This window comes from Aspergillus eucalypticola (genome assembly GCF_003184535.1).
Source record: "Aspergillus eucalypticola CBS 122712 chromosome Unknown BO83scaffold_42, whole genome shotgun sequence".
NCBI classification, from domain to species: Eukaryota; Fungi; Ascomycota; class Eurotiomycetes; order Eurotiales; family Aspergillaceae; genus Aspergillus; species Aspergillus eucalypticola.
Window position 1 is genome coordinate 84695 of NW_020290316.1, and position 19471 is coordinate 104165.

At 49.9% G+C, this 19471-nt stretch overlaps 7 protein-coding genes across 7 annotated transcripts; 2 read left to right on the forward strand and 5 right to left on the reverse strand.

Annotated features, from left to right (window-relative positions):
• Window positions 1-1206: 1206 nt before the first annotated feature.
• On the reverse strand, window positions 1207-4688 carry BO83DRAFT_432232 (acetamidase; the record flags this gene model as incomplete). The annotated part of the gene is made up of 5 exons (XM_025535610.1): window positions 1207-2030; window positions 2089-2559; window positions 2624-3027; window positions 4356-4517; window positions 4582-4688. The coding sequence occupies 5 exons, from the start codon at window positions 4686-4688 to the stop codon at window positions 1207-1209; spliced, it is 1968 nt and encodes a 655-aa protein (XP_025382564.1).
• A 410-nt stretch (window positions 4689-5098) lies between these two features.
• Window positions 5099-6864, reverse strand: BO83DRAFT_421465 (uncharacterized protein; the record flags this gene model as incomplete). Its single annotated transcript, XM_025534994.1, has 6 exons — window positions 5099-5453; window positions 5564-5610; window positions 5874-5984; window positions 6135-6247; window positions 6333-6480; window positions 6511-6864. The coding sequence occupies 6 exons, from the start codon at window positions 6862-6864 to the stop codon at window positions 5099-5101; spliced, it is 1128 nt and encodes a 375-aa protein (XP_025382565.1).
• Window positions 6865-7717: 853 nt separating this feature from the next.
• On the forward strand, window positions 7718-9553 carry BO83DRAFT_412383 (uncharacterized protein; the record flags this gene model as incomplete). The annotated part of the gene is made up of 2 exons (XM_025534400.1): window positions 7718-7987; window positions 8048-9553. The coding sequence occupies exons 1-2, from the start codon at window positions 7874-7876 to the stop codon at window positions 9551-9553; spliced, it is 1620 nt and encodes a 539-aa protein (XP_025382566.1). The 5' UTR covers window positions 7718-7873.
• Window positions 9554-10302: 749 nt separating this feature from the next.
• BO83DRAFT_383158 (putative cholinesterase) lies at window positions 10303-12897 on the reverse strand. Its single transcript, XM_025532402.1, has one exon. It carries the CDS (start codon window positions 12605-12607, stop codon window positions 10412-10414), a length of 2196 nt encoding a protein of 731 aa, XP_025382567.1. The 5' UTR covers window positions 12608-12897; the 3' UTR covers window positions 10303-10411.
• A 2423-nt stretch (window positions 12898-15320) lies between these two features.
• BO83DRAFT_393826 (uncharacterized protein) lies at window positions 15321-15749 on the reverse strand (the record flags this gene model as incomplete). The annotated part of the gene is made up of 1 exon (XM_025532993.1): window positions 15321-15749. One exon carries the CDS (start codon window positions 15747-15749, stop codon window positions 15321-15323), a length of 429 nt encoding a protein of 142 aa, XP_025382568.1.
• A 342-nt stretch (window positions 15750-16091) lies between these two features.
• BO83DRAFT_458269 (uncharacterized protein) lies at window positions 16092-17005 on the reverse strand (the record flags this gene model as incomplete). The annotated part of the gene is made up of 2 exons (XM_025537128.1): window positions 16092-16531; window positions 16611-17005. The coding sequence occupies 2 exons, from the start codon at window positions 17003-17005 to the stop codon at window positions 16327-16329; spliced, it is 600 nt and encodes a 199-aa protein (XP_025382569.1). The 3' UTR covers window positions 16092-16326.
• A 1004-nt stretch (window positions 17006-18009) lies between these two features.
• Window positions 18010-19097, forward strand: BO83DRAFT_383159 (YdcF family protein). Its single transcript, XM_025532403.1, has one exon. The coding sequence runs from the start codon at window positions 18106-18108 to the stop codon at window positions 18922-18924; it is 819 nt and encodes a 272-aa protein (XP_025382570.1). The 5' UTR covers window positions 18010-18105; the 3' UTR covers window positions 18925-19097.
• Window positions 19098-19471: the final 374 nt, after the last annotated feature.

A 19471-nucleotide genomic window follows, 5' to 3' on the forward strand; every position in this document is an offset into this window, starting at 1 on the left:
ACCTCCAGTGAGCGTAAGAAGTGCTTATCTCTCTCCTTTTATTTTTCAATTAAATTCCTTTGCAATAAATAGCAGATCTCATTTTCTTTTCCCTCCAAACACCACCACCAGCCATCATCTCCCTATCTCTCCCCCTTCCAGACTCACCACTTAATAAACTCATTTAACTCCCTCCCTCGCTCACCCCGACACCTTAAATCCCCTACCCTCTCTCTCTTTCTCTCTGACAAGCACAATCCATGGATCCCCCCAAACCAGCTAGCCAGCCAAACAACCAACCACCGGTCAATGCGGGGAAATTCCCAAGGTTGACCGCAAAAGTATATCCTATTTTCTTTTTGCCCACAATTATCGGACCCATCCGCTGCAAGCTCGGCCTGACAGGTCACTCCCTCAGATAACTCACTCCCTTTCTTTCGTTCTTTTTTCTTTTTCTTTTTTTTTCGTTTCTCCCCTTATCAGTACTACTATTTCCGAGCACAGTAGCTTAGACCCAGCATTGACCGATCCATTTTACTGATGATCACTTGCTCCGAGATCAGCGTTCGAGACATGACAGATCAAAAGCAGCAGGCAAGCAAGCACACAAACAAACAAACAAACATTCAAATTATAGATTCTAGACTGAAGTAGTACAGTACCTCTCTCATGTAGAGCAAAATAAACATACTTAACTGTACAGAATATTCATGCTCTGAGCCGGTCACAGACAAGGGCCGGGCCCCAAGTTCTTTACTTAACTTAGCTCAGCTTGTTGCAAACGCCATCCCACTTTAAGGTTAATGCGGCGATGGTGCCTTCGCCCCTGGAGAATTTAGGGGGATTTATTTGGGTTGGGGATGGGTGGCGTCCCAGGATTAAACCTACCCTCTCTCTCTGCCTTGCTCATCACATGAACAATGGGTCACCACTCCCCCATGACGTACCTCAGACCATGACTCGGCGACTTATAACCTAAATCTCATCCTCTTATCCTTTCCTTCATCGGGTAACCGATGGGCTAGATGTAATCGGCCGCCGCTCTCTCCAGACCCCCCATCCTTTGCTTCTTCCCCGGTGACCTGGCCTGGTCCATGGTTCGGCCCGGATCTCGATGCAGAGGATAATAGTACTTCAGTTATAGACTTTACTTAGAAAAAAACAGACGTAATATTATACTTCGTCCATCAATCCCCCAATTGGGGAAACACTTCCGGGGAATAAATCCTAGTCAAGCTCAATCAATGGGTATTTTCCTCCTTCCCCAGTCACCGGGTCCCGGTACTGCTCCAAGGCCTCCTCAACTGCCGCCATGTATCCCAGCACCTTCTCTTCCTGCCATCTGCGCCCCACCACCTGCACCGCAGTAGGCAATCCCGCCATCTTCGCCGCGTCGTAGTGTTTCCAGGCACCGTAGGCCACCGCGTTGCTGGCTCCCAGCTGTTTCAGCACCTTCTTGTACGGTCCTGACAGCGCATCCTTCTTCGCGTCCACGTGCGAGACGGGCAAGACACCGGCCGTGTAGTCCAGCAGGTTCCAGAGGAATGTGTAGCCGCATGAAGATACAGCATCGTGCATGGCTTTGTGGGGCAGAGCCGGCGTCGCATTGACGGGGCAGAGAATGAAATCGTACTGCTGCGTCTCGGCATCCCACCAGCTGTGCCAGGTCGCCCGGAAAGCTTCCCGCTGGGCAGTGAGCTTCCAAAGCTCCGCCGCAGACTTGGGGGCAAATCCGCGGATCAGCGTCGCCCACTTCTCATCCCGTCGGATGTACCGAACCCAAAGATAGTAGAGATAACGCAGGGGACGGGGCAGATTGCAAATTCGTGTCAGCTGATCCGCACCAGGGTCGGATGGCTCAAAGCTGTGCAGATGCGAGTTGAAAGTGACGCACCCGTCAGAGTTGAGCAGCTGCGAGGCGAGGGAGAGACCGGTAAAAGTGTCAGCCGCAGCCGGGGGCGTGATCTCAGACACAGTGTGCCCAGCGGCGGTGAGGGCGGCTACTGTGGTGGAAATTGCACGTTCAATGGCCGGCGTTGGGGGAACAACACCTGCATGTGGTCAGCAACGCTCAGCAGCATCCTTTACGTCTCCACTCTTGATACTCACCGTCGTTGCTCATGAGGCCGATCCTCAGCGTTTTGTTTTGCGCTTCGAGTTCCTCGTCTTCTCTCCAGGAGATAGGATGGACGGTATGGTCATAGTTCCAAGGCTTCATTCCGACAATAGCTTTAGTAAAATAGGTGAGATCGTTCAAAGTACGGGCCATCGGGCTGAAGACACTGGCAACACCTTCCTGGCCAGCCATGCTGGTGTTGACTCCAACCTTGGGCCAACGGCCAGTACTACAGCGGAGGGAGTAGATGCCGCTCCAAGCCGCGGGAACGCGAACTGAGCCAGCGACATCAGACCCGATACCGATACGACCACCAAGAGCCAGCAGAGCACCTTCACCACCCGTCGAGCCTCCAGGGGAGTATTCAGGGACGTGTGGATTAAGGCAATGACCCCAGAGAGCGTTTGCTGATTCGAACGACAGAAGCGTCACGGGCAGTGCCGTTTTCGCATATGGGACGGCACCTGAGGGGGTTCATCATTAGCGAAGGTATACTTTTTGCGACGTTCCGTAGTTTAGGCCACGTACCAGCATCCTTTAACAGCTTTGCCATTGGTCCATCCTCCTTATACGGTTTACACGCAAACTTGGTATAGCCAAGAGTAATATCGAAGCCCTTGATTTGCACCGAGTCTTTCAGAGAGATGGGCACACCCGCCAGGGGACCCTTGAGGTTTACTTCGGACTGGGCCCATGATTCTGCCTCAGGCAATAGAAGCTCAGTCACGCAATTTGTCTTCTCGTGAGCCTTGACTGCAACCTTGCCGTATGTGCGCAGGACATCTAAAGGTGCCAGGGAGTCATTCTGGACCTCATACACCAAATCCTGGATAGGCTTGTTGATGATAGCTCTGTCGATAGCCGAGAAGGGCGCATGGTAGTCTGGCGATAGCGACGCAAATCGAGCCGCCCGCTCCCTTCTCTTGAGGTCCCTGTAAATGATCAGTGAGCCGTCGGCCGAGTTGCATGGGCGTTATGTAGGACTGCTTGGGTTGCTGCGTGGAGGCATCGGGGTAACCTACCGGATGCGACGGTACGTAAAGTAATCAAAGGGGGGAAGCATCGTGTGTCACCTCCTTAGGAGTCTGTGCAGAAGCCCCAGGGGGAGGGAGGACAGAGAGAGACAGAGAGGAGGAGAGCAACGTTTCGCGCAGCAAAAGAGATTCGTCACAACGCAGGGGGGCGCCTTCCTTTTATTGCGGGGGAAGCACCACACGTGCGGAGAAGCCCGATAAGCTAGACCCGCTGATAAGCGCTCTCTGTCCAAGCTGACTTGTTCGCTTCCGGTACGGCGTCCGCTGAGCTGTTCGAGCTTCCAATGCATCACGATAAGCTATGACAGTCATGTCTAGATACACCTGGCACCTGTTCATTACTCACGCTGTTAACTTAGGCCTGTCGCAATTCACTGAGGATAGTTATTCAATGCAAGAGCTTCCTGGATGACAATGCCAGATACAACACGTGACTGATACAGAAGCGGCTGCCGGCGCTTGTGTTGCCGCATTCGGCAGGTCCATGCGGATAACAAGCTTCCTAGTATTATTCAAGTAATAAACGAAGACTAGACTGCTCCTACACAAACTTCTTATCTCCTAGTCTCGTCTAGTCATCTGCTACTCGACACTTGCCATTAGTCTAGTAAGCGCTCCGCTTGTCTCGCTCAATAAGTTCAAGTCGGATCAGTCGGCTCCCAACACTGCCGAAGGTTGATGGTTTAACAATGTGCTAAGATATTCTGTGCCTCAGGGAGTCCACTCGTTTCATTATTTGGTACCATAGCAAGGACTACCCAGCGTCTTCCAAGGAGATTCGAGTCAACGTGAAGTCCATCATGTTTGATCATTATAAACTCAGCCACGCCTAGTAGATGCCGGAATGTCCGCGAGCATATGCCGGGTATTTTTCTCCGAAAGCCAACCTTGAACGCCGTATGATGAGACTAATTTTACAGATGAGACCTGCTCGTCCATATCCAGCCCAGATGTCGTATTCACAGAATTCCCTGTCTTTCCACATTTCCGCTTCCCCAACCTCGATTTCCAAAATCTCCGCCTTTCACTTTCAGCTGAGATGGTATGAGATGGCCCCAGCACAGTTTCCTTCCTTGAGAGAATCGAACCTTCAGTAACGTTGAAGAACTCGTACTTCCGCCTTCCATTGATGATATCGCGACCAATGTTGCACTCAAACACCAGTGAGCCACAAGATATTCGTTGTTGATCTGTATGGGCCAATGAAGTCAACACTTTTGTCTCACATCGGCACTGCTTCTGTTTCAGGCTTGAGCCAGTTCTTCGATTTCAGCCACAAGATGACGACAACAATGGCCGCAACAATTATCGCTACTATGAGAAAGATCAAGATGCCACAGATGAAAGTCCGCCTTCTTTTCTGGCGTTGGGCCTCAATCCAATGATCTCTGCCGATTTTCATTGATAGTTAGCCGGGTGAACTATAATGTCACACGAGGGGCCCTGACATACGTCCAGATGGTAGGTTTCTTTGGTCCTGTTTCCGTCTTCGCTTCTTCGTCGAGGTGCATAGCGGCAGAGAAGCGTTTCCAGAACGCCGGGTCCCGGACAAGTGCCATGATCACGCTGCTCCACTAGTTGCCAGACATGGGGTGCCGCAATTCACTGGTTTCAGAATAAATAAGGTGTCCGTGCCGTCGATTGAAGGGCCGTACGATGGCTCAGCCTGGAGCTTGGAGGCGTCAAGGATAGTAAATTTGAAGGATATCAACAAAGCTACGTTGACACAGTCAACCAAAATATGAGCGGTAACGTACGCTTTCGCTTACGGCTGGAGCGCCAGCGAAAGAGAGTGAAGTAGAGATTGAACCAGTCTAACAATTGAAGGCTTCACAAAATGGACTAGTTGTGAGCTCCCGAACGACCATAGAACGAGAGACGTCAACAGGGAGCGCAAACGCGGGTATAACAGGGATTAAGAAAAATAACAAAAGCTCAAGCCAGGATGGATCAGGGCCGATCGAGGGCATTATTGCTGAATACCAGCAGCATCGGATGCTGGACTCGTTGCAATGCTGCCGTAGAGGTGCGTGAATTCCAAACAGCTCGGCGGGAATGACGGGCCCGGGCCAGGGTCGGCGCGGAATCTGGATCGGCAGCACGCCGCCCAATCACAACCACCGGAATCTGACAGGTCTGGTCCTGCACCCAATAAAACGAGCATCTTCGGCCCACGGTTCGATTGATTAAGGTACGTGGTCATGCCGGTCGGCTTGACCTGGTCAGGCACGAGCAACAAGCATGGCGACCCGGTATTTCGATGCCTATCAACAAACAATTCTCCCAAAGTCCAACCGCTTCCGCGTCGCAGCAGTTTTCCCAGGCTAGGCCAACGAGGCCAAAGTATGTCCCTCAATATTTAAGGTTGTCCCGGTACTTTGAGAGAATGCTGTAAATTATTCCTCGAATTTCTCCAAACCTTGATTTTACTCACATTCTTCGACTGTCCGACTCGCAAATGTTCTGCGATCTGATCTGGCTCTTCAGGTATTGATTCAGGAGGCCTTTCATGAAAAAACTCCAGGGTCGAAGAACAAGATTTACAGGCGTGGACGGATACTTCGACTTGTTCCTATTCAGTACCTCCAATTTCGCGTCTGAACACTGGGGACCATGAACTGGTTTGATAAGCCATGCTTATCAAGGACATTTCAGGATAGCAATAAAGTACACTTACAGCATCTATGTTTGAATCTTCTTGGAGCTCATGCGACATCCTCATGTGCATGCATGATTTGACTCACATAGGCCATGTGCACAAGTATACACACATACTGGCAAGCGCGGCCAGGAGAGAAAACGCCCCACCCACCATTAGCCAAGCCAAAGGCTTGTCTACTGTCTATTAATAGGTTCTGCAATGGGAATCAAGAGTCCAGTAAGGGGACAAGCAGTTTCAACATTACCCTGTCTGTCCTTCGTGGGGTTGCCGTGAGGGACGAGTGGCTGGCAGCTATGTTGATTCCATTGGCTGGAACTCAATGATCAGAATTGAGCTTACTCACTGCGAAACTAGTTGGGCCACCTGGCATTAGATAGCCTAACCCTTGTTTCACGGGCGCCTTACTCCCGTACGGCATAAGGCAGGCATCAGCTCGAATCGGTGTTTCAGCAAGAACTGTGTTCATCATGGAGGGTGAAAGAAGCTGGATCTACTGGACTGCACCCTATGCAGTCACACTCATCCTTGCTACAGCACGTACTGATGCATGTAATTGTGCTCCGCTTCATTGCAGTTATCACGACGAGATCTTTCACCACATCTGGTTGTTTAGGAGAAGATATCAGTAGCCTTGACGCCTGACTACCTCCAAAGATAACCAGGTATTGCCACCAAACACGTTGACAGATCTAGCGGAAACATATAGAGAGTATTCTTACTCTTCTGTGTATCATAACGTGTGTTTGCGATATACAGCATGGTAATCGGCTCGTACCGAAAGGACATTCGCGTGTGTGAAGACCTAGCTTCTGAGAGACTCGAGGTATCACTCGGGGTGGCTGGCGGAGACCATCATCCGAAGATGAGCCCTGGTGATAGTGTAAGTAATTCCAGCGGCTTGTGGCGAGGGCCTCGCCTACGATCCAGCCGGACCTGGCACCAGCGGAGCCTGCGCAACGAGCAGGTGGCGCAGGAGCTGGTCTTTGCTCCATAAGGCTCGGCTGCCCGGACCATACCCTTTGGGAAGAGATGTCTTTGGTGGCATCGTTGTATACGTGCATGCTTCTCCTCATTTCATTTCAGAGAGATGATAAAATTCTCTTCGTAAATTTGAGACAAGAGAATACAGCCAAACTTATGCACATGCCATCAGACATCTTTTTCAGCAGTCCTCGGCAGTCTTCCTGTAGCACTCTCAAAGATAACCCGACACGGGATTATTGGAGGATGGGAGCATATGCCTTCGCCCATTAGCGTTTGTTGATCAGCTCAAATGAGGGTTGGGTCGTGTCATGTCATTCCAATGTGGGCTCGAACTTGTGGACACGAATGATGCTAATCTAGATCATGTACCTCATCCGAGGCCAACAGGTTAAAATGGTATTGAGCTCTGTCGTTTGGATCAAGCCAGCTGTATTAGGGATAGGGGGTCCTCAGAATGTAACGGAGCCAGTAGATCGAGTCCATCTGGGATCTGTAGTCAAAGAGCAGTAAGAGATAGTCTTTCTCAAGGGGGGGCAACCCCTCCAACCCAACCCACCATCAGGTGATTCCCACAATGGCGAGTGAATTTTTGGATGAGGAGGGCAGACCGGAAGTCAGACCTTCAAAACCTTCAGGTACCCAAAAGCGGCCTCGTGCAGGGGCCCCATTTGGCTTTCTGTCGCATACAGCGCCAGCATGCTCCGACGCCAATAACACGAAGGGGAACAGATGAGGCGGATTGAGTTGGCGTGTTGACGGTGCCAGCAAACGAGTTGACATCCTTTGGGCTCCCCCGCAGTGGAGCCCGTGCTGGATGGGTGCCTGACCGCCAGGCCAAAGCCTTGCGCTTGACAAGCCACTAACCGCCCGCGATCACGCGTCTTCACTATGCCTTGAATGGCATGAAGAGCTGCTGCGGCACAAGGTGCAGGTGCAGTGCTGCACCTCACCAAAACTAACAACCGCATTCCCAGCCTCGTTACTCAATCCACACCTTCTTCAACTTCCTCGTGCCCCCCAATTCTCCCCCCCATTGATGTCCCCGCTGTCCTCACTGCCGTCTAATGCCTCTACACCGGGCCCCATTCTAGCTCGGCCATGTTTTCCGCCCATGATCATCAGGGCCCGAGTTACTGGGGAGTGTTGATCAATGCCGATAAGAGTCCGGCCCCGCTGCTGGAACAGCTGTGCCTGGGAATTGCCCGCATCATCGTAAGTCGCAAATGGGGGAGGGGGAGCTTCTCCTGAGTTGCTGCGCACTATGAATCCAAGCTTATCTCCCATTGTTCGCGTGCGAAGACATCCTTCGACGACTACGCTACCGCCGACCTCACTCCAGAACGACTGGCAGCTTTTTATCGCAAGGTGGGCGGCAACTACGACGTCCTCTTTCTCCAGACCAAACCGTCCGCGCTTTCCTTCATCTACCAACGCCTGGGATGCTTTCATAGTATTCAGCCTACCTCCGATCCTTATAAACCCCCCGCCATTCCAGCTCTTCAGCCGAATGGCTTTGTGCGATGGCAGACCATTCAGCTCCTTCTCGATCCGGACGAGCATTGCCGGTACCTTCAGAATGCGGTCGATTTGTGGGACATTGAAACTCCGAGCGGAGAGTTCTTTCCCAAACAAATTCCGCGGGAGGCTTTTCCAGACAGACCAGACCCGGAAATGGTAGAATGGCACGAGTCGGTTAGTCGACGCTTCGAACTCGATTACATCAAGAGAAACATCTTGCGTGCATCTCCACCGAGCTTTGGCACCTACCATTCTCACTTCTCCAACAAAGACATACCACTCACCAGGGAAGAGACCAGCCTCCCTCCACGGCGTCGGTCGTCAACACATCGCCCTCACCTAGTCCCAGAGGAACCTTCCCCTCCCAGTAGGCACCAGAGGCGTCGCAGCGGCGAGTACCCACCGTCCGCCACCCGTCGGGTTCAGTCAACATACTTCCCCCGTGCGCCAGACGTTGAGGCGCCGCGCCGAGCTCCTTCACCTCCCATGTGGACCAAGTCTGTTCCCAAACCAAGAGGTCGTGATCGCACTCCGGCGTATTCCCGGCCTGTCAGTCCAAATACATTGCCTGGGAACAGTGCATCCGATGCATCATCCGAGGATTCTGGGGGTGCAGTACGCCGCGCGTCTCCCAGCGCTAATCGACACCATCGTCATCTGCGTCCAGACACTCCTCACCATTCTCACGCTCGCCGCCATTCGCATGAATCCTACGCCAGAAGACCCGAACGGGCATTCTCCCCGGATGATCAGCAACGATACATGCACCGGGACATGTACAATGCCAGCTCGGCCAGACCCTACGACTCCGATGGTCCCCGTCGGGCACGCTCATCGAGAATATATGCCGAGGAGCCGGTCCGCCCTCCCCGGACTCCAAGGCCAACATTCCGCGACCACGTGTTTAGCGATCCCGCAGCTGTCCCCGTCAATCATGAAGTACCGGTATATACGCACGTGCACCCTCGATACATGAATAGGAATGGCAGCTATCCAATCCGACCGCCTCCCCCACCCGACGTCGACATGCGTGCGGGCGATGACGGCCGACGGAGTTACAGAGGACCTCACGTCAACCCCAACGCCTCTGGTTTCAGTAACTCGGCAACTCCGGAGCGTTCCCGCTACCCCTCAGGCGGATCTCGGCCTCAGAGATGGGCCAATCCGGTACAGCCATCGCCAGCCCGAGGAATCCCCGTAGGAATGCCGGACATGGAATATCCTCCACGAAGCCGACGGTCCACCATGTACGACCGGTGAACAATCCCAACCACCTTTTCTTTTCACATCTGTCAACAAGAATGATCACTCCTACTCAGAATCACACCTCTAAGCACGACAACAAAGAATATTACCCACCTAATGAATACACGTTCCCCCAGACCACAGTACTACTACGCTACAAAGACTAAAGAATGACACCGCGCAGAGCCATTGTTGACGACAGCAAGAACGAAGCGGAGTATGGAATACATGAATGACCGGCGTTTTACTTGGTTGGGCGGTTTCCTGAATGGCCAATACCCCACATTTGATGATAATGCTACGTGCTACGATATGATATGATATGATGAACTGACGGACCCGATGGCGGTCGGCTATGTTACGATTAACGACGATACGAGTATTTTTTTTAGAGAGTTAGACGGAGTTCTGCTGTTTCTTTCGCCGTCTCTCACCATTCTCTCTGTTGTTTTATTCTACCTTATTTGATTCCAGGGGTCATCTTTTCTCTTTTACCTCGTTAGTATACACTACTTACTATATTACGAATATCAGATAATTCAGATTGTTTTCTTTTACCAAAGTAGTCACTAGTGGTCGTTTGATTGGTAGGTAGATGGGGGTTGCGAGAAAGCAAAGTACGAGTCTATTTGAGTTCGATCCCGCTTAATCATCCTAGAACTGAGTACATCTCCACCTTTTTTACTTGCTTATTGAGTCAATGCAATGAATTTTATCAATGTTAGGCTCTTCCAGATTACTATACTAGATTTACATTCATTTTCCTCGACTCCAGCATGATGCTTCTACCGCTATATACATAGTGCTGACTTCCGCTTCCAGACGTCAGAATATGATATATCCGTATCATATAATACTCTCCATCCCCCACACTCAGACAGTAAGATTAGCCCTCTGGAAGCTGAACCCAAAGTCTTCAAACACAGCACACTTCTCCGTAACACCCGGATTCTTCACAATCGACGGCGGCATGCCGAGAACACTCACATTTCGCTCCGCGATTTCATACTCAGGCATGTAGTATCCACGAGGACCAAAGATCTGGTAAGTCGATGCATAGGCGGGACCACGAAGCTTCAGCATCTCCAGATCGGGGTTGGGATTGCGGGTGCGGAAGAAGGAACCGAAGATGTCGTTCATGAGGCGGGAATGCAGGATGTCCCGCTTGTTGTAGTATGGGGAGACATTCTTTGTCTTGCTGTTGAGAGTGCCCCAGGCGGGAAGCACATCTGCGGAGTGGCATGTGGCGTTGAAATCGGTGTTGGGGGAGCAGATGCTCGGGACATCTACGGTGGTTTGGACGTGGCCGTGTCGGACTTCGACTTCCCAGAGGTGTGGGAAAGTGTGGCGGCCGCCGTGGCGGAGGAGGTAGGCTTGTGGGCAGCTCCATTCGCTGTGGGTGAGGGCGTCGGCGACGGTGTTCCGGACGCTGTCGGGGTCTGAGGTGTTTAGGGGAAAGGCGTCGGTGGCGATGAGGGATTTGATGAGGGAGGTGGGGTAGGCGTAGCTGTAGACGAGCTCGAGAGCTGCTTCGCTTGTCCCGAGGTTCGAGACGTATTGATCAACGTAGAGAGCGGCCTCGGTGGTGACTGTTGTGAACATGGTGGGGACGCGGTTGGGTAGCCTGTTCGAGGCGAGAAGACGGTAGAACTGGTCGTCAATGATGCCACTGCCGGTGTCGTCTACTATGGGCATCAGGGGCTCGATTGATGCGAGGATCTCAGATGAATGCAGCCAATCGCTGGCGATAGTCTTGGTGGAGGCTGTCATGGCAGCTTCGAACTCTGTAGTGTTGTCGAGATACCGGGTTGCCGGAACCGATCTCAGGCAGGAGATGAGGGCGGTTTCTGATGTGGTGCCGTTGCAGCCGACAGCCCCCGCGATGTTGGGAGTAACGATCTTGGTATACACCTCGCGTGTGAACCAGGGAAGGTCAACCGGGGCGGACTGCACAATGGCACCGGAGAATAGGCCCTGGGCTGCAGTCGAAGAGAGCAGCGCAATAACACTCTGACCTCCGGCGGATTGGCCAAAGATTGTGACATGGTTTGGATCTCCACCAAATGCTTCGATGTACTTGTTGACCCACTTCAATGCGAGGATTTGGTCGCGTGTGCCGTAATTGCCCGTGGTGAGGTTGCCCGTGGTCAGCCACCCTAGAGCACCGACTCGGTAGTTGACGGTCACAACAACAACATCGTTACGACTAGCGAAATTTCCTCCATCGTAGTCGACCATTGACGCGGTTCCACTAGTGAACGCACCGCCGTAAAAGTATACCGCGACAGGCTTGCGGGTGGACTTTCTGTCGTGTGAAGAGGGCAGGACTGGAGAATAGACGTTCAGGTACAGACAGTCTTCCGAGATACCGCCATTGTCGAGGGTACCGAAACCCGAAACTGATTGAATGCATGAGTCCGCCATTTCAGTCGCGTCAATCTTCTTGGGACCTGAGTAAGGGCGTGGGGGTGCGAATCGCAGGTCCCTGACTGGCGGGTCTGCGAAGGGAATGCCTAGGAATCGAAACGAGCGCCCATCACGATAGCCAGTCATATGGTAGTCGTCGAATGAGATAGAGATCTTTGACTTGTTCACGGCTTCCCTGTCCTTGTCGGTAGTAGGAGGCACGCTGGAGGTGCAAAGGGCAGGCAGTTGTCGATCACATGGAGCGGAAATAAATTGCTTACGGCTTTGAGAGTATGCCTGACAGCCATCGGGCGAGTCTTTGGCTATCCAAAAGGAGCTATTCGCCTCCACATCCTTCGTGTAAACCAGATAGTCAAGCTGGTACCCTATCTCTGTGGCGTTGGCGTGGGATACATCCTGTAGCGGATAGAGGGCTTCGCCAATGGATGCACACCGAGATTCTGCACTGAGGTATGGCAGTCGGTCGTAGACCAAGACTGCGGCGGTGCCATTGTTTCCTGGGCCCAAGTTGTTATACTTCAGAGCTTGAAGGGTACCCAGAGAATCAATGCTGGGATGGGATCTTGCATCTGCTGGCGGAGCTGGGGCCGCCAAAGCAGAACCAAAGAGAAGCAAAGAGCCCACGATAAACTGAAGCTGCATTGTCACAGACTTTGGCTACCCAGTGCACACAAGAACAAACCACCAGGAGAGGCAGCAGCCATTCTTTAAAACCTTCATCGCTGCCAAGAGAGGTGGCCGAGAAATCTGGGCTTGGGGTCATCAGTTATTCGGGATGGCCGGAAGAACAATTCTTTGAGTCAGTCGAACGACAGAAACTGCCATAGATGGAGCACACACAGCCAAATCGGTACTGGCGGAAGCTGGGGTGCATTGACTTGATTCATTGCGAGAACTGCGGAAGCTGGGGCATCGGTTGTTCCTGAGAGAAGATTCCATTTATCTAGCCGAGGCAGCCAATATGAATGGCTCTCTCGGCAAACAACCACCGGAACTTGCTTCCTTGGCACGCGGCTGCCAACGGTTGATCATCAATGATGACTAGAGCTGTGGAGGCAGTAGGAAATCAAGAATCGTATGAGTCTAAATGAAAAAGAAGAACGAAGAAGCTCCCTCACTGGAACAATCAGTCAGGCTATCAATTTTCGCCTTTACACTCTCACAGATCCGGCCTAGTGCTCCCTGAACGTGCTAGCCCTATGTTCTAGTGTGCAGCTGATAGCAACGACTCGGATGCGTGATTAAAAGTATGTGCCACCCAATCACAACGTAAATGATCGTAACATAGCATCGTAAGTGTCAGATTTTTGTGCTTATCGGAAGTATTGTTCTGTAAGGTGCATATTGTTTGTGATATGGTTGTAAAATCTCCTAGGATAGTATCGCTCCTTCGCGTTGTATAGTAGCAGCGGTCCAAGTACTGGCGCTGATACCGTAAGCGCCAAGTACATCGAACTTCCTGTTGAATCGTTCCACCAGAGCACTTCGGTAGGATAGAATGGCTTGGATACCTAATTAATTCAAACTTGTTAGCTCGCCAGGTCCATGTGTTCCGAGGTTATTGAAAGCCTTCACTTTGTGCTGCCAACCGTAGGTCTAGGTGCATATACACAAGCGTGTGTTTGAAATGCACTGATCCATTAGCGATCACACGGCCAATTCAGGCAATATTGCCTTTGCAAAGGCTTCCAGGTGACAGGAAGCCAAAGTGTTTACAAGTATGGAGGGGACTAGTGTAGTGTTATAGATTAGGTGATTTTGCTACCGACAAACATGAGTTGTAGGGCCACACCAATTAGTCTAGTGTAACCGTCTATGTGAATTATGAGACACACTGATAGCCTCAAGAATGAGACTATCTAGAAGAGAGCGTGACTTTCGATATGCTGGAAAGTCATCTGGGGAGGTAAGGTTCTAGCCTCAGATGATAGACGTAAGGTGCAAGTGCAGTTGGCTATATGTATGAAGAAGTACAAAGAAAAGATAAGAGTAAGAGTTTAAGCCAGAGTCAAGAAATATGCGGGAATAAGAAAGGTTGATTTCTTCTTTGAAGAGAATAGGTGCAGGTTCATACTTTCCGTAAAGTAACTTCGCTAGAACTAATAGAGATAAGGTGTGCTTGTTGCTTAGACTCTACAGGGAAGAAGCAAAAAGGGGACTACAATAGGCTTCAGTATACATGGAAAAGTTGTCAACAAAAAGGTAGCGCACTGGATTCACTTCACTGACTGATAAGGATTCATGGGGGAGAGTGACTCAGGGAAAGAACTGGTAAGAATCGGTGGGTCGGGAGACCAGCTAGTCTGCGGTGGTGAACAGTATGTTGCTTTCGGTAAAGTAGGAATGGTTTACGAAGATGGAGAGGGGGGATATGAATATCATCTATAGAAAGTAAGGAATAGTATGGTGAGAGCCTCATGGGGTGCGGATGCCGGAAGACATGATATAGACCAGAAAGGGAAGGACCCGAATAGCTTCACCACCACCAGCATCCCACCACACCCACCAATTCACGCCCCCCAAGGGAAACCAGGCCGCCAGGATTGATACCTGGGTAAAAAGTCCACCCAAATTATTATTTTCAGAAAGGAAAATGGAACAGACAAGGGAAGTTCTGGGAAGTAATCAATAACCAAACCCAGGGTAACCGAGTGGCTTAAAGCCAGGCCCGTAGTTCTGCCTGTCCCTTAGGCCGTGTAGAACCAGAGACACTCGGGAGTCCTGGGTACGATTCCGGGCATGGGGCGAGCTGGCCCTTGACACGTAGCACGTAGGCTCAAGAACGTGCCATCGTCGTGCTGGAAATCGTCTGCAAAAACCGCACTAAGCGGTTTTCGTAGCCTCCTATGGGTTGGCAACCCATAATTGCCGGTGAGCTTTTTGCTTTTTGGTTTAGATATATATATATCCCCTACTTAATTGCACTACTAGAGTCGTTTGAAAAAAGATGCTGGAAGAGATGGGAAGAGAGTATACCATGAACATGTTTTGATTATTCGAGGGTCGGTGCCTGCTGCAGTCAAACCTTTGCACTTCATCGTTGGGAATTGTGTTTTTCCATGTCTCTCGTCTACTGTTGAGCGCTTTTATTCAATTATTGACGAATAATTCGGACATAAATCCATTACTGTCGTTTGATCTGATGCTTAGATAGAAGGTGCTGGTGACGACTAATGTACTAGACGTAAAATGAAAAAGACTAGTATAACAGATATTTATCTCGGACATATCTGCAGTAATAAGACGATGCTTGAAGTTCCTGCAACTCACTAAATTGATCCAAGAAGCTGGTTATAATCTACTTACAGACCAGTTGCAGGTTTAAATTTGGACTGCTGGGCAAGAGAGGAACATATTACACAAGGAATTTACCCCCCGAACCAGAATGACTGTTGGTTCCGAAAATTGTGGAGGTCAGGGAGTTGAGAAGTTCCAGAAAGACAGAGATTACTGTGTCTTCGCCTGGCATTTTCATTTTCTTGTTCTTATGCCATCCCTTCCCAATATCCGTCTGCAACCTCACTGATCCAGATGACCCCATGACTGGATCAGTCCAGTTGTCATTCCCCAACATTTTCATATAGAGTTGATATGTTTGTATTTTATATAGCACATTCTGTGCTTGGGTGATGAGAATCGTAGGGATCCCAAAACGTAAAGGATTTAGAAATTCGGGCTCCTTGTAGTCGGGCAGTAGGACACGGTACAAAAGGTACTGCTCTTTGTTCACTTTGGATCCTGAGCGCAGATCAGGCCAGGTCAATAATGTCTTAGCCGATGACATTGTATGTCTTAGCCGCTGCTGTCCACTCGGCTTTGTGGTTGGAGCATGTAAAAGGCATGATATAAGCAATCAAAAGGCAATTACGATAGTGATAAAAATGAATGCTACTTTGCATAGAAAAGATAATCCAAGTATTTGACATTGGTATAAGGGGAAAAATAAGAAAACAAAAAAGCATGAAGTATTGAGTGCTCTGTAGTAGGTTGTTGTCGTCACACAAGTAAACGCAGAAACTGCATAAGGAAAAACGCGTGTGGAAAGTGCGGTGGAGGACATAGTCGTACTCACCCCCGGGTCTCCAAGGGACGGCTCAGATAAAGGCGAAGAAAAAAATCAATTGGCGCGCTCTTCTTCCATTCAAAGCTGTAAAGTTTCGACTGTCTAATGACCAGCTTTTCCTGGACCATACATGCAGTAAGGGGTCTTGCGTGTTGAGGAAGAACAAAAGAGAAGATAAGTACAGGAAAGTACTCTTCATTAGGAAAGAGATAGGAATATTCTTCTTTCCCTTTACCATCATTTTCCATAAGCCTCCACTTCTCTGTCTCTGAATCTACCTTGCGCTGGTTTGCGCGGCCTAGCATAGCAAAACTAATGCACTGAATTCAGAGAAGAGTAGGGAGTCTTCCCGAGCTTCCTTTATATCAAGGAGATGAAGAGTAAGATGAGGATAGGCTTTCCCATCAACTGGCCTTGGTTCCGGCTCTAGAGCCCTAGGAACATACCACCAATCACGTCCCTTACCGTAAGGACATGTGAGATCCTCTTCCAAGTAAAAGGTACTATCGGGAGCCCTAGTATTCATATGTCAGCAGAGGAGGTATATCTGCAATGAAGAAAGATTGTTTCCAAGGAGCTTACAGAACGAAGTCAAGCCTTTGATGAAGCATTGCCTCACGGGTCGCATGATCATGGATAAGGCTGGCTATCTGACTACAACGGGTTTTGGGCGACACTTTGCCGATGAACTGATCAATGTTTGCAAATCCGCGTACCTCAGGATAAGATTTCTGTAATTGAGTTGACTCCATGGGTCGAAAAAAGACCGGAGGAAAGATTGTAGAACAAGTCTGGGGATTGTCCAACTGCTCAAAGTCAAAACGAGTTACATGTTCAACAGACTTTAGATTGTGAATATCCACATGACCATCGGTAGGCACACATCCTCTAAATTCCATGATTTTGTCAAACAGATTGTCGAGACCACGGCGAACCCTCGAGACAGTTGACGGCATCGACAATGATCTTTGAGACATCGCGTATGTCTTGTGTTGGTGTGTGCTTGATCTGGTCTACCCGAAAGAAAAATTGTAGCCTTGCATCCTGGGACAGGTAAATAAGTGGATCATGCAAGATTGAGGGGCGTGTAAGTGCTTTCTTTTCTGTGTGATGTGAGTTTGTCCCCGTCAGCGATGGTATCACGTGGACGGCTCTTTGTGTAATGGAAATTGTCAAGCAGGAGCCACGAGGTGTCTTATTTAACTGTCGGCATCGAGAGTATAGCCCCCATACTATTTTATTCAGAAGATCACTATAGTCGATCTAATCAGTAAAGCGAACAGTTTGTTCGGCATCTCCCGCCTAATAGAGGCAGTAGTGGAAATAATTTTGTGGTAGCAGATAGTATTCCATGGGTAGAACTGAACAGTAGTGGAGAGCACCATTTCATGCTAGATTGACCTAAAGCAATCCCCGTGGTAAACTAGTCATATGAATTTAATTAGATTAGAGGATCCAGCAGAAAGAAGAAAGGGAAGGAATGTTCCTGAAGGTTTCTATACTTTCCTTTCTGGGGTTCCGGTTACTATCATCTGCGATAATCACTCGCTGTTCAGATAACTAACAACCAGCTCAAGAGTAGTAAGTAGTAAGTACCATCTGGAGTTTGACCAGGAAGTGGCTCACATGAGTGGTAAGAAAACACCGTGTTTTTGTCATCAAGTGGTATATTTTTTTGTCCGCAACATTAGGAAGAGATATTTAGGTAAAATGTATGCCTACAATGGGCGTATCTTCCACATTACCATGGATACTACATACCAATTCTATGGCATCTCCCACATACTTAGCAGGTCAATACTCGCTGAAAACGCCGTGCAATTCTTGAAATTGATAAACAGCGAACATGGGAGAGAAGATAAATCGGGGTCTCGGGGTATTGATACCCCGCAAGAACCTGGACCAATCATCGTTCCAGGAAGAGGGTGTGACCGTAATTAACTAATCTCCAATTCCTTTCATCTGCCTCAAACACCACGATATGCAATCTAAGCAACTAGACTGAACTAAAGTCAACAGCTAGATAAATCGGCTATAGCTATGAAGCTAGTCAGTCGGTGAATCAGCAGCAAAAACAATGTCATCCTCATCCATCAACCCGGACGACATCAATCTGCTAGCGCAATTCCTGGCCCACGAACAAATCCCAGCATCATCCCACCCCCCAATCAATACCGACTGCATCGTGATATGTGTCTCGGCTGTGCTTTATCCCGCAGAAACCGTCTTCAAACACCTAGAGCGCAACCCTCAATTAACTAAAACACTCGTTCTATGTGGTGGAATCGGCCACTCCACGCCTCATCTTTACGAGGCCGTATCGAGGCACCCAGACTACGCACACCTCGTCCCAGAAATCACAGGCAAGCCGGAATCTCACGTATTGCATACCATCTTCACGCGGTGCTTTGATGCCACTTTGATTCAAAATTCCGGCTGCACGGTTCTACTAGAAGATAAGTCCACGAATTGCGGACAGAATGCCTTAGAAACACGGGCATTATTGGCAAGGAACGGTATCCCGGAACCTAAATCTATGATTGTTGTGCAGGATCCGACCATGGCTCGGCGGACGGTTGCCTCATTTGAAAAGGCGTATGCGCCGAACCCCCCGAAGTTGCTCAGCTGGCCGATTATAGTGCCTCGAGTTAAGCTTGAGGAGGGTGAGTTGGCATATGATGATGATGGTAGTATGCCAGGGGTGACGGGGACATTGTGGAGTATGTCACGCTTCTTGGGTCTGGTTCTGGGTGAGATTCCACGGCTGAGAGATGATGAGCATGGGTATGGGCCCATGGGGAAGGGGTTTATTGATCATGTTGATATTCCGGAGGAGGTTGAACACGCGTATTCTAGGGTCCAAAGGGGGATAGGAGAAAATTCGGCAAAGAGATAGATTGGTCGTTTTCAGGTTGTGTTGTGGCTGTGGTTTTACTATGGGGAAGCTCGCGATCGGAACTGCCGAGATATCCACTAGAGACCCATTTCCATGATACCATGTTGTCTGTATCAGACGAGTACTTACATAGAGGTGGTATTGCAAGTAGCCGGTTTACTACGTATGGTGGCGTATATAACGGTATATAGTAAGTAACATATGGTACCATACGTAAGCAGATACGGCATCTCCCATCCGATGCACTTCTTGTCTCTGTTTAATCTTCCATTGAACACAAGCTTCAAAGGTCTGCAGGTACGTAAGCTTGAATCCGAAATTCATGGCCCCTTGTCGACTGATGTGTGCACGTCCCTGCAATCATGAGGACTCACCAACGGTAGACCCTGACTCGTGGATTGCCAAGCGACCCTGTCGAACCGCTAAAGGGCTAAGTTGTCAGCTCCAACATGATCATCGCTGCAATATCCCCTTCGAAGTAGCCGAGCGCCCGTCAGCGCTCGTTTCGAAGCCGGCGGGGTCCCTACTCCTGAGTCGATTTCTCCGT

What these genes read in the sequence shown, in the direction of transcription:
- BO83DRAFT_383158 (XM_025532402.1), bottom strand. Translation starts at nt 12,607, where the DNA reads ATGCAGCTTCAGTTTATCGTGGGCTCTTTGCTTCTCTTTGGTTCTGCT.
- BO83DRAFT_383159 (XM_025532403.1), top strand. Translation starts at nt 18,106, where the DNA reads ATGTCATCCTCATCCATCAACCCGGACGACATCAATCTGCTAGCGCAA.